At 44.9% G+C, this 14,134-nt stretch overlaps 1 protein-coding gene across 1 annotated transcript; it reads right to left on the reverse strand.

Annotated features, from left to right (window-relative positions):
* Positions 1-324: 324 nt before the first annotated feature.
* Positions 325-13,614, reverse strand: TMEM14A (transmembrane protein 14A). The gene is made up of 6 exons (XM_058554160.1): positions 13,470-13,614; positions 10,002-10,090; positions 8,662-8,747; positions 4,299-4,400; positions 2,708-2,795; positions 325-965 (listed from the first exon to the last, which is right to left on the reverse strand). The coding sequence occupies exons 2-6, from the start codon at positions 10,088-10,090 to the stop codon at positions 926-928; spliced, it is 405 nt and encodes a 134-aa protein (XP_058410143.1). The 5' UTR covers positions 13,470-13,614; the 3' UTR covers positions 325-925.
* Between the last annotated feature and the right edge of the window lie 520 nt (positions 13,615-14,134).

The following is a 14,134-nucleotide window of genomic DNA, read 5'->3' on the forward strand; positions in this document are numbered from 1 at the left end:
CAGAGAGAGGAAACGACCTTCTAAAGAGCATACAGTCAGTGGGAGAGTCGGGCTGGGACTCCAGTCTCCCAGTGTTCAGTCGGGGGCCTCAAAGTGCGTCGGACATTAAAAGTCATAACTATGCCTAAAAATGAAGTGGTGATTTGAGACAAAATCACTTTTGTTTCAGATTTATTACTGTTTTACAGAAAGAAAGAGAAAACGAGAATACCTGTTCCTGAGGAAGAGTTCTGGCGTAAATAACCCTCCTTCCCAACTTCTTTCATTAATAACTGAACTTTTAAATATCAAAGGTGATTTATGTGTACAGAGCAGACACTAAAATGAAAGTTTAAAACAGAGTGTCTTTTATTTGAATACTGAATACATTCTGTTAGCACACAGAGTGTGCTGAGAATGGATTTTTTTAAAGGAAAAAATAACGATAACAGCAATTAAAATGGAAAATCAAAACAATTAAACAATTTTAATTTAATTAACAATTAAAATGGAAAAATATAATTTCTAATAATTTCTAATATAACACAAATGACAAATTGATACATTAGCATTCTGTGAAGCCCACTTAGGGCATTCCATTATCCAATAAGCTGTAGTTTAATTTAAACTTACTTCAGACGAGTATTTGGAATTGTCGAAAAATACCACATATATAAAACTAGGCACAGCAAATGAAAGAGTATAACACGATTCATGAACTATCTTTAATGAAAATAGTACCTGACAATTGGAAAACAAAGTTTTTGTTTAAGAAAAAAACACCTCAAACTAGTGTTCATATTAGAAGTGACAGTGTTTCTTTTGTTTCTAACATAAAATAAGACACTAAACATTCCACATTGAAATTTATCTTTTACATACATAGAGTATGCTCTGCCCGATAGTGTGGAATGACAGGAATTCAGTTTTCAGTTCCTCTGGATTCTCAGAGCAGCAATAAGACAAGTCTCAGAATCATCAGGAAGCTGCAGGAAAATAAAACAGAGGCAAAGGGGGGTCACGCTGACATGGCATAGACAGAACAGGTCGGGGCTCCCCTAACCTGTGCTGTCACTAAACTCGGGCTCCAGTTCTCCCCTACTCCTACTTCTCGGGGGAGGGGTGATCTCATTATCCTTGTATTCGAACTTCCCAGACAGAACTGAATCAGCCACTTATATGTTCACTGAATGAATGAGAAAGATCGGAACTCGCTGTCCTGAAAATCTGGGATGAAGCTTCATAAGAGAAACGTTTGGAAGGAAACCCGAACTCAAAAGCCAGTAACGTCAAGCAACTTGAAAAAATAATCAAGGAGCAATTTGGGGGATTATTATTACAGTCTCAGCTACTTTCCATTGATTGGGGTCTTCTTGACCCGTAAACCCTACTTCTGATGAATTCCACCACCACGTGTCATTTTCAGAACAGGCCCATAACTGGAAAGCAGTCTTTTGCAATCACACTTTTTCTCCCCAATCATAAACATAATACATCACCATACTACAAAATTCTATAGAAAAGTGAAAAGAAGAAAATTACTCATTATGCCACCACCCAGAGATGAACACTACTAACAGTTTGCAGTATTTCATTCTATCTGGGTTTTCTATGCATATTTTTAAAAATTGAGATCATACTATATTTGGTTATTTTTTATCCTGTTTTTAATCTCCTACGTCATTAAGATTTCCAATGCCACTAAATAGTTTTTGAAAACATGACATGCAATGCCTGCTCAATATTCCATTTATTGAGCATTTACTGAAACACTTCCTTACTGATGAACTTTTTAGGTTGTTTCTAATTTTTCAGTTTCTCATGTTTTCCATTAGAAATAAAGCTGCAACAAGCATCAGTCTTTGCATATATCTCATTATTTCTTTGGAATAAATTCCAAAAAGTGGAAATGTATATCAAAGGAAATGAACATGCTTATGGCTTTCAATGTATAAATGCAGCTTACAGAATTAAAAATGTTACCTATATATTTTTACCTGCTAATATGCTTAATCTCATGGACAAAATTACTGGGATTAAATTAAGAGAAACTTGAGGTTCCCCATTTGTCTTTTAAAAAAATATTAAGTTTTTTTCCCTTAAAAACTCAAAGTCACTACAGCAGCCTGTCCCTCTGTCCAAGTCTCTACGAGAGACTGAGCACCGGATTTAAGTGAATACACTGACGGTCTCAGATGGGTAAACCTTGAGGTAAAATGAGGCTGAATTTAGTTCTTTATTCTGAAAAAGGTAAGAGTGTACCTTTGATCAGCTACTATAGCAACACTAAGCGCCTTCGATAAAACACTCATGTGCACATCAACACCAAAGACTGACTGAATGCATGGTATCTTAAGGTGTTTACAGCTATGCTTGCTGTAGTAAAAACTGCTTCGACCTTTCAAATTAAAACCAACTTTTGCCAAAAATTCAGCACTTCAATACGACGACAGAGGAAAGTATAGATCAAAATAGTCTTTCTCGGGCAGGCCCCGTGGTGCAGCATTTAAGTGTGCGCACTCCGCAGCAGCCCGGGGTTCGGATCCCGGGCGTGCACCGACGCACCGCTTCTCGGGCCATGCTGTGGTGGAGTCCCAAGTAAAGTGGAGGAAGGTGGGCACGGATGTTGGCTCAGGGCCAGTCTTCCTCAGCAAAAAGAGGAGGATTGGCATGGATGTTAGCTCAGGGCTGATCTCCCTCATACACACAAAAAAATAGTCTTTCTTACCTTAAACCTGCAACCAGCCCAGCCGGCATTATTTTCTTGGATCTCTTGAACCTCACACCCATGATGGTGGCCAGGAAGAGAGCTGTAACTGGAAACCAAGCCAACGCGTGAACCAGACTTTCAAACGTGCTCTCAGCGCTCACCTGTGAATCTCAGCGCTCACCTGTGAAACAATGGCTATCGTTTCAGCTTTCTAATATAACAACTACTATTCAGAAGTACTGAGTTGCCATTTTTGAAAAGATAAAGTGCTCTATTAAGACACTTTATAAACTAACTCATCAAAACATTTCTGAGTAAACCAGCATGTTAAAATCCATTCCTGAAATATCTTCAAAAGAAAAAGTCCTTTTCTAACAAATTTCTATTTATAGCATTCTCCTTGGAGGCTAGGAGCTTATTCAGCTTTCCTCAGGAACATGAGGCAGTGTACCAGGACCCACAGAAGACACTCAATAAGTGTTTATTCAACTAAAAGTTACAGTATCTTTTATTAAAGTAAGACCTGATTAATAAAATCATACTAGGAAGAAGGCTGTTTATTTTGTAGCACTCCATTTTGGGAAATTTGATGCCTAGAGACTAAATAACAACAGTCTGATTAATAACACTATATTCAGAAGCATCATCCCAGCTTTTTAGGAGCTGAATCAGTAAGAGAGAGGTGGTTTTATGTAAGAGATCAGGGCATTGATGTCACAATTTAAGAACAGCTTTCAAAGAAAAATCACTTGCTAATATAAAAAAACAAAATGATTGACAATAAACATGTGAACTATTTACAGGCATATGAACAAACAGCCCAATATATTCATATCTTGCTGATATATTTTTATCTTCTGACACAATTTCATTATTAAAAATATCCCTAGCTCCTATTTAAAATCAGCAAAGAAAACAAGCCGCACTAAATCTCTTTCTCCCCCTCAAATACAGAACTGATACAATTTGTCCTCCTTTGTATTTTCTTCCATATCCCACCAGGGCATCTGGAATAATAATCAATTTAAATAGAGACAATTTCCTTGGTGTACTTTTCCAGATCTTCACCGTATTTCTCTTTCAAGCTACACAAAAGAAAGCCAAGTGTCTTGGGGGCTTTAAACACACACAGGTTTCCATTTTTCTGTGGACGTTCTCCCACTAAGCTGAACCAGGGAAGAAGCTAAAAAAGGGTCAACCTTGCTTTTCCAGATTTAGTCTTAAGGCAAAGCAGGAGCTAAAGCTGTTAAATAAAATAATGCAAGCCTGTCTCTTTTTAGGTATTTTCATAGCAACACAAAAACTATGCTAATATGTACTTAGAATTAGCAGAGAATCTGGGCATAATTCCCTTTTCTAATTTTATTTTATTTTTCTAATAATAAAGTTTTAGAGAAATATTATTCTGAGTTGGAAGGCCTGGTAGCAATATCATTATTTTGGATCAGGTCTGTCTAGAAAGGAACAAGAACTGTGTTCAGTCTCGACACATGCATATGGCCACGTAACTGTAAGAGACTAAGTATCTTCTAGAATACCTGGTATAGGGGATTTAAAAAGCCACCCCCAAGGTTTGATTCTCCATAACTGGGAAAAATGTCTCACTTACACAGTGACAGTTTTACATCTCGCTTGTCATTGGAGACACGGTAAGCTCCATAGGCAGCCAAAAATCCAACAAAAAGACCAGCAATCAAAGATGGAACGCCACCTGGAAAAAAAAAAATGGGCTCAGAGAGAGAATCTCCAAATGAAAGGAATTCCTTCCAGTATGAGACACACACCTACCAATGTATTTCTACTTAGGCATTATAACTGGACAAAGCCAAATTAAGTATCGGCCTATTCATGGATGGTTTCTACAAAATGACCTTCATGCTGAACCCGAAATGCAGAGCAGAGGAACTCCAAATGCATATCAAATCAGGGGTTAGATCTAGCTAGTGGGAATAAGAAAGCCTGCCTTGCAGGAGTGGTTTTGACATTGATGCCCTTCTTTATTTTTTTCTATTCTCCTTGCCTCTATCTTTTTACTGTTAAGGAAGGTTGTGATGATAAAAATAAGATGCAAAGGCATTTTTAGCTCACAGAAGTAGAGAGAGAAGTCCTCTGCAAACCAAACAATGGCTCTGTCTTGAATAATTCACAAACCTTCCAGCCTCAACATGTCAGGACTCAGAGATGAATGATGACTATACTGAGAAAGAGGAAGAACCAGGCCACTGTTGCAGTCAACCAGCCCCCGAGCCATCCATCCACTGCCCCAGGCACTGTGACAAACACCCAGCACTTTCTGTGCACTGGGCAGTGGGCTGCACGCCAGCGACACTGCAGAAAACACACACACCATCCTCGCTTCATGAAACTCACTCTATTTAGAATCTACTGGATTGAAACCTCTACGAGTAGGGTCAAGATATCTCTATTTTCTAATTATCCATAGGAAATTCAGATGTGGAGTCAGGGTTAAACACCACTGCAGCAACATATGCAGGCATGCACACACACACACTCATTGCAGCAACATACTCATGCACGTGTACACACACACGCGTGCACACACACACACACAGCAACATTCTGAATGAGAAGCCAAACATGCGAGGTTCTAGTCCTGATTCTTTTACTTCCCCCTGAGGGACTCTGGTTTAGTCACTTGGCCTCTCTGAGTTTTATCACTTGCAAAACATGGTTCATCATATAATCCACATCAAATATATAAAGGCTTAGAATGTAATAGTTGGAGATAATAATAAATTCCTCATTGTTCCACCCCCGTCCCCACTCCAAATCTGTTCTCCAACAGCAATATGATCTTTTAAGAACATACATCTGGACAGGTCACTCCTCTAATTAAAAAGCCTCAGTGCTTCCCACCGCACTCAGGAAAGAACCCACGTTTGCTCAGTTGCTGGAGCCCTGGCCTCCCTTCAGTCCCCTGAATATGCCAAACTCTTCACTCCTCCTGGCTTCCATGCTGTTCCTTGCCTGGACTGCTCTTCCCTGCACTGTTCACCTGGTCAACTGCAGCTCACCTTCGGACGTCTCCCTAAGGGTTGGTTCCCCAGAGATGCCTTCTCTGACCCCCCATTCTGAACGAGGCCCCCAGCACAGTCTCCCATTACTCATCATCACGTATTTATAAGCCTGTTCAGGTATTTAATGTCAGTCTCCCCCACTCGCTGGTGAGCGCTGTGTCTTTTTGCTCACTGCTGTCTTCCCAGGGCCCAAAACAGCGCCAGGTACATAGGCAGCATGAGATAAATCCTGACGAAATGCATGCCTGGGCACCTCTGTTATGGCGCATGTTCAAGCAGAAGTCAGACAAGGATACAGTTAAGGAGATAAAGCATTTTCTGGAATGCATGACTAGGTCACCATCAAGGTGTCTTCTCACCTAGAGATTCTCCAATATTCTTTTCTGCATACCCTGACGATTTCTGCACGGCTAGGATCCTCCCGCCTTACGTACAAGGAGGGAGCGGCAGCGTCTGCACTTGAGTCCTGGCGAGATCAGACAGCCAACAGCGGGGACAGGGCAGGCTCACGGGGCCACGTGTATGAGACCCGGGAAGGTTCTTGGGAGAATTCATCCTGCATGAGGAAGGAGCCGGGACTGTGGGCTCTACCTCATAAAAAAGCCACGGCTGGGGAAGGGAGCAAAGACCCTACGGAAAAACCTCGTTGCCTACGGTGGGGCCACAAAAAAAGAAGCTCCAAGCTCTCCCCTACCCCCATTTCCTCGGAGTGCTGATCTGGGTGGGGCAGTCTTGGGAGGGGAGTTTTCGAAGGAGTTGAAAGGTGCACCCAGGGGCTCCCTAGAGCAGGACACCTGCCTGGGAAGCCCTCCTGCCCCTGATCCTCTCCTCTCTGGAGGGGCTGCCGTGCCCTGACCTCGAACTGGAGTAGGAAGGGTGAGGTCAGGTCCAGCCCTGGTGCAGGAGGAGACAGAGCGAGCCTTCTGGCCATTTTGGCTTTGGGCACTGGCTACCTGGCCCAGAAAAAGCCTCAAAATCATACTGTCTTCCAGGTTATACACTTCTCTGGGGACCTCTGCGGGAAGAGGGGCAACCCCAGAGCAGGCTTGGCACTCAGCATCCTGTGTCTTGCCCCTGTGCCGCCTCTCTCTCCCTTCCTCTGCCCCAGCACAGAAAAAGAATCTACCAGCCCCTCACTTGGACCCAAACACCATGCCGACATCACATCTTTAACCTACCCAACATTATCTCAATAACTGTCCCTGCAAAGGTTTCCTGGCCCAACTCATGCCTAGGCAAGCTCTGAATAAAAACAGAGAGCTGACTCACTTTACACAGTTCAGAGACAGCGGGGCCACAAGAAGCTTAAATATAACACACAGTACAAACTAGACAGAGGTATTCTGCCCCACCGGCCCACAGACCTTCCGCTGGCAGGGCAGTAGCAGCAGAAACAACAAGCATACTAAACCTTTACTCTGTGCCAGGCACCATGTGAAACGTGGTACATGCATTATCTTATTTAATCCTAACATTTTAATTTACAAATGAGGAACTGAAGCCCAGAAGTTAAAACAACTCATGTGAGTATCCGAGCTAGTAGGTGGTTGTGTCAAGAGCAGAATTTAGGAATGCTCGATTCTGCAGCCTGCGCTCTTAACCCACATTACAGTACAAGAGCGGGCTTCTCTTTGAACACATAATACCCCCAGGGGCTCCCAGGATCACTTAGTGGGGGCCCTTGCAGGAGGCCAAGGAACCATATTGTGCAGCTGGGCATCAGGGCCCTGATATCAGAGACCTTACAGCTAATGTGACCTCATTTGTTCCTAAAGAGATTTGGGTTAGAATACTAAAGTAATCCTCTCTCTCCGCACCCCCGTCCACCCCAGCAGCTCCCCCCACATACACACAGACACACACACACTCTCCCTTCTTCCCACCCCTCTAAAAGACAAGCAAAAATGTCCAGATGCTCTTTTCTGTTCTGTAACAGAGGTCATTTAGACAGGTCTTTGACAACGAAAAGCTTTTCCAACAACAATCCTAATGAGATTTTAAACTGAGTCCTCTTTAAAGTACATTAGGAAACATCGACTTCCCAGTAGGTGTTTACAGGTCTTACTTGGGTGCCATCATTTTTTTCCCCATCAAATACACATGTGCAACGCTACACATATGGAGAGAGAAAATAAGAACAACAAACAATCTAAGGTGAATTACAGGCTCTCAGGAATCTTAGAAGATAACCTATTCTAACCTGCCCGCCCCTCAGCCCCCAGAGAGAACTGAGCTTCTGGCCATGGACTTCTTAGCAATCTCTAAAGGGAGTAACTCTGAAGACTGTGTAGACCTGGCTTTTTCACTCAAACTCGAGTCCACCAATGTCACAAATATAACACTGTTTGAAATATACTTCATTTTTAAAATTTCATAAAAATATAAGAAACAGAAATACGAGACACCATGACTATAAATCTTCTACCTTAAAACAAAGTAAAACATAAAACCTGACCTTTCATTTTTCTCCATGAAAACCTCTTACTTTATCAACTGGGGTTTTTTCCGTCTTTTTGACAGAGATGAAGAGACAACTTCAGGTATGATATCTAAGTATTTAATGAATTTTCCTTTGCAACATACAATATCAACATAATTCAGTTTTTTGACCCTCTGAGTATGTACACAAAAAAAATCCCCATTTGATACCAAGCGAGTAGCCTAAGGAGGTTGAATCAATTAATTATGCAATCGACAATGACAGGTGATATTAGAATTTTGTAAAGCAGGGAGACCCAGGACGGGCTGGAATGCTCTGTCATGCGCAGCCCCACACGCCCCGCTTCCTTCCCCAATCCCGTCCATGACATGCTGGTACTCAGCCACCTCCAGGACATCTGTGACTTCGTGTCCTGATTACAGACCCTCAGTTGGTCCCAGCACAACCAGCAAGCCCACCAGGTCCCCTTGATGAGAAATCTGATTCCAGCTCACCTCTCCGCTTATAGCCCAAAATGCTTCCAAATGTCACAAGGGCCGCATACCCAAAACCAACGAGATCCATGGGCAAGGCTCCAATTCTACAGCAAGGCGGAAGGGACAAATTTCACAAAATAAAGAGTTTGAGGGAGCAAATGTCTATAAAAATGATATGCATTCCACAGAATCACAGAAATTAATTTCTCTAGTCTACTAAAAAGGGGAAGCTAGTTCTTCACCTCTCCCAACACTCATCCACTGGCCCCCATCCTCACTCTCAAGTGCAGCCAGGGGCACCTCAGGTTGGTTCTCCTCTCCTCGTCCTCAAGACCCGCGGTGCCCTCGGCTGTTTAGTTCCTTCCACTTCCCCGAGTCAGGCTTCTGCTCTTGTCAGCCCGTCTCCTCCCCGGGCCGTAAGGCGACAGTCTTCACTTTTCATTTCCATGCCCTGAATGCCCGCCCTCTACAACCCCAACCACCCTCTCTACCCACCTCCCTCTGAGCCTTCTCCCCGACGTCTGCCATTCTTAACCACCCACAACCTCCTTAACCATTCTAGCCTGCACCGTAAACTGGGCTGGAGAAAACTGCTCTTCTTCTTCTAAATTCCCTGACTTCAGAAACTCCATCTTATAATTCCTTCATATTAGTACACATATTTGTCGCCCTATCCTCCTCACACCGAAGAACAGAAAAGGGGTAACATGGGCGTTTGTTGACTGAACCAAAGAGCCACTTTAAACATTTCTTTGTCACCAGCTTTGTTATGAGACTGCTCTTCTGTGGTGGTGGAGACAACCACGCTCAAAACGGTAAATCACTAAGGAATGTAATGAAGTCCTGGCGAGAGGTTAACTGAATGACAATGACATCCTACTGTGCATAACAGCAGCAGCTGAAACATACATCCAGGGTGAGACATTCCACTGAAACCCCACCCACGATCCTCTGAGATGCAGGGGAAAGTGTACCGGCTACAGGCTGGAGACGGGGGTCCACGTCAGGCGGGCTGGTGGTCCTTGGTCACGCCCCAGCCCTAGGCCAACTTCCCCCAGAGTGAGGGGAACAAACGAGATGAACTCTAAAGTTCCATGCAGCTCTTGAAATTCTAAGATTCCTGGTGGTGCTTTTATGTCTTAATTTTTTTACATCTATATTTCCTCCCTGGGGAAAATCATTACCATTGTAGATAGCAGGAATGGTGTACTGGACTTCTTTGCATTTTTACAATCTTCTCACTGTTCATCATTTAGGTTAACCTGGTCTTTTATTCCCTGTAGCAACCGGTAACAAATTCACCCAGAAGAACAGAAAAGGGGTTCTGAGCTTATCTCGGAGAGGACGCTAGAACTTACCGTGAGGAAGGGTCTGCGGGGAGGGAATCCGAGGCACAGGAGGAGATGATGACACTGAAAAGGAGGCCACGCTGAACACTCCTCAGCATCTGTGGGAAGAGGAATTACAGCAGGAGAGCTCAGCTGGGCCAAGAAGCAGCACAGGGGCACTGAACACATAGGAATGACCTGTGTTCAAAAACCATTGTTGACTGAGTAATGAATAAACAAGTAATAATGATGAGGATGACGTTTCTGAGCAATTACCATGTGTTAGGCACCGTTCTGAGGCCTTACATGTACCAATTCCTTTAATCATGACCACAACCCTAGGAGGTTAGTACTATCATTATTATCCCCATTTTCCTCCAGATGAGGAGACTGAGGCACAGAGAAGGCAAGCAACACCTCTGAAGTCACACAGCAGAACCAAGATTTCAGACTCACAGAAGTCTAATTCCCAACCACCAGCAGTAATACCTCTGATAACTGAGTTGGCTGGCAGAAAAAAGTGAATATGCGAATGAAACTGATGTTCTTCAGAGTTTTTAATTTTGAATTAATCACTTCTGCTTGGCCTCATAGCTTAAAGTTGTGACCACACTGTACTGTCTTCCATCTGGTAATTTACCATCTTTAGCCCTATGAGCATCTCATATTTATCTCACCTACTTACTGTCTTTCTCAAAGAGTTAATGATATTCCACAAGGTATGCTTGGCTTCAACCCTGACGCCACAACTTACTAGCTGTGTAACTGGAGGCACATTCATTAATCTCTCTGTAACTCAGTTTCCCCATCTGTAAAATAGGGATAATAGAAATATCTACCTCATAGAGTTGTGATAATTAAATGAGTTAATCCTGTAAAGCACTTAGAACAGTGCCTGGCACATACTGAGCACTCGACAATTAGCTGCTCTAACAATAATTCTTCTCTCACCTTTACATCCATTTTCAAGCTTGATGTGTGTCAGGCCATTACTATTTCAGCAAATGAGAAACCCACTGAGGTGGGGTGAATTTGTGACTCAGGCATTCAGTGAACCAAACCAAGATATTACAACTTATATTTATACCCAATTCCATTTAACAACTACAGGCATAGCTCTTTTTAGTGCGCTTCGCTTTACTGTAATTCACAGCTGTTGTGTTTTTTACAAGATCCTCCACCAGCAAAAAGATCGCAACTCACTGAAGGCTCAGATGATGGTTAGCATTTTTAGCAATAAAGTATTTTTTAATTAAGGTATGCCCATTTTTTTTTTAGACATAATGCTGTTGCACACTTAACAGACTATAGTACAGTGTAAATATAACTTTAAACGCACGGGGAAACCAAAAAATTCGTGTGACTCGCTTTATTGTGACATTCCCTTTATTGTGGTGGTCTGGAACCCAACCCACAATATCTCTGAGGTGTGCCTGTATTTATTGAGCATCTTCTTTGTGCAAGGCGGTAGGAAGCCCTGGAAAGCCCTCAGACATGGCCCTGGTCTTCCAGGACTTACAGTATAGCACCACGGAGGAGGGAGGCACGTGAATGAGTCCTAAGAGGAGAGGCATGGTCACCATAATAATGAGTAGCACTTAATGCGGCTTGGGAGTCTAAGGAAGGACTCCTAGAGGAAGCAGGGGACCTTGGGGAGAGTAGGAGTAAGCTCAGTGAAGAGAGTGGCAAGGAAGGCTGTGTTCCAGGCAGAAGGAGAACATGTGCAAAGGCCCAGGGGCCTGAAGAAGCATGGCATGTGGTCAACATGGAAAAAAGTACAAGCGGGTTGTGAAAAGATATGGGGCTGGTAAGAATGACAGGGCCGGACCACCCACATAAGCCCTGTAAAGGGAGACTGGTTTCTGTCCCAAGGGTAGTGAGGGATGAACGAAGGGAGCCACACAATTAGATTTAAATTCCAGCAAGAGATTTTGGCTGTAGTAGTGGGAGATGGGTTGAAGGGAGTCAGGGAGACGAGCTGGGAGGCTGTTGCAGTGAACTAAGCAAGAGATGACGGTAGCCTGGCCTGGAGCAATGGCAATGAGAGGTTCAGGAGGTGGAATCAATAGGCCTGGATGTGGGGAGTGAGGGGGAGAGGTGAGTCAGAGAGGGCTCATACCTAGGCCTCTGGCTTGGACCAGTAGGAGAGGTGGGGGGCAGGGGAGCCTCGATGCTATTCCCTGAAACAGCAGTAGGTGTGTGGTGGGGGGAGGAGGGAGGTCACCAGGAGTGATGGGACCTTTTGAAACATATTCAGTCTGAGATGCCTGACACACAGTCAGGAAAATACCCTTCTACACAGATCTGAAGCTTATGAGAGAGATCACTCAACAGCAGGTAGGAATTTGGGGACCTAATTTTCTCCTTAAGCCAACCAGTGGGTGTGAAAGTCTGGTTCTTCTCCCGCCTCTGAGCCCTCCAGCTCTTCCTCTGACCCTCCTTGGGGCCCCATCCCCTTCTACCTGGTACAGAGTTGCTTATGTTGGGCTCACCTCTCCTCTCAGTCAATCAAGCTCCTGGAGGGCAAAGCTCAGGTTCAGTTCATCTTTGTCCTCAGACCACCAAGCTCACTGCCATGCACAAGGCAGGTGCTTAGTAAATACTTGATGAATGAATGAATGAGTGAATGAACCTAAGGAACAACTTCTGCCTGAAGACATTCTTTAACTCACCTACCCTCAATGTAGCTGTAATGCCAGGAAACAGCCAGTCGGTTAATCTCCTTAGTAAACTGAGTGTTGTTCTAAGGAGGCAGAATAAATCTGTTCCCAACCCTTGCAAGAAGTTTCTGTACTCACAGAGAAAATTCAGACAAAAAGCAATCACTCCTCCTGCTCCTTTTCCATGGCAGGACCATCTGACCTGCCCAGAAGCACACGAGAGCGAGAGGCTGCGTTAACACGAAAGGGGTGCGGGTGGCGTGCGATGTGGGAGGCATCACAAGCTCTTATCGCAAAGGAAGGCTCTGCTCTTAGGCCCGAAAGCACCTTGGGTGCAATGCAGCAGAATGATCTACTACACCGCATACAAAACCAGGTGACAGGGCCCTGCCTTGCCCCTAGCCCTCCAAAATTTGGGGAGTCCACTAAAGATTTTCCGTGAGCTACTATATAAAAAGCATTTTCGCATGCTGAGTATCAAGAATTACCTACCTTTGAACTCCCCGGGGCTCAAAAGACATTTTCCAGTGAAGTCTGGGTGGTGCTGGGAAGCTTAAAACCCTGCCATGCATTTCTGCAATGGTCCAAGAGCCTCCCCCTCCCCCTCCCTCTCCCTAGCTCCAGGAAGGTGGGAGGGAGGACGGGCGGGAGAGGCAGGACTGTTAGAGGGAAGAAATTCGGGGCATTCCCAGGAGGAGGAGAGAAGCGATCCCCGGAAGACAGACCCCATCTCCTGCAAAACCCTCCCAAGGTCCTCTGCATCGCGGTCTGCTTATTTCTGCGCGTTTGCAAGAAAACTCAGGGCAGGAAGGTCTCGATTGCGACGTGTACAGCTCACCTGCAGCCCCGAGCCCTCCTTGAGGCTGAAAAGAGAAAAGTCGGGAGCCAGCTGCGGTGAGACGCCGTACCCGGAGTCCGGAAGCGGTCCTCACACCCGGAGCCTTCGGACTCTGCTCCTTACCTTCCAGCGCTCGGCGGAGCCGCCAGTTCCGGGCGGTGCCTTTCCCGCAGCGCGCATGCGCCACGTCCCTCCCTCCCCCCCTCAGCGCTGCCCCGCCCGCCCAGCCCCCGCCCGGACCCGGGGTCTGCTGCCTCCTGCCGGACAGAGCGTGGCTAACACGCATTCGTAGCGGGTGAGTCCGGGTGTAGCAGGGGTCCCAAAAGGCGAAAGATTTTTTAACCATGAAGACGTTCACTAATCATTCAAGGGACATTTGTGTCTACAGCCAACCCGGGCCTTTTACATACTCTCCAGCAAACGGTCCGTATTTTCAGGGGAGGAAGCTAAGGTTCAGAGAGGTGAAGTCATTTGGTTGTCTAAGGTCTCAGCTCCTATGTGGGGTGCAAAGGGTAGAGCCCGTTTGTCTGGTTTCAGAGCCCGCGCACCCTCATCACACCGCACTATCTGCGGGGTCATCTAGATGTAGGGGAGACCAGGATCCTGGGCTTATACTCCAAGCCCAGGATTTGCTGGGCTTCAGACTCTGCAGGGAAAGGTATAGA

This window comes from Diceros bicornis, chromosome 14 (assembly GCF_020826845.1).
Source record: "Diceros bicornis minor isolate mBicDic1 chromosome 14, mDicBic1.mat.cur, whole genome shotgun sequence".
Lineage (NCBI taxonomy): Eukaryota > Metazoa > Chordata > Mammalia > Perissodactyla > Rhinocerotidae > Diceros > Diceros bicornis.

Coding starts and splice junctions, on each gene's coding strand:
- TMEM14A (XM_058554160.1), bottom strand. CDS start 10,090: ATGCTGAGGAGTGTTCAGCGTGGCCTCCTTTTCAGTGTCATCATCTCC. Junction 4,401..8,661: donor TTTGGGCTATAAGCGGAGAG/GTGAGCTGGAAT, acceptor TTTTTTTTCCAG/GTGGCGTTCCATCTTTGATT. Junction 2,796..4,298: donor AGATGTAAAACTGTCACTGT/GTAAGTGAGACA, acceptor CTTGGTTTCCAG/TTACAGCTCTCTTCCTGGCC.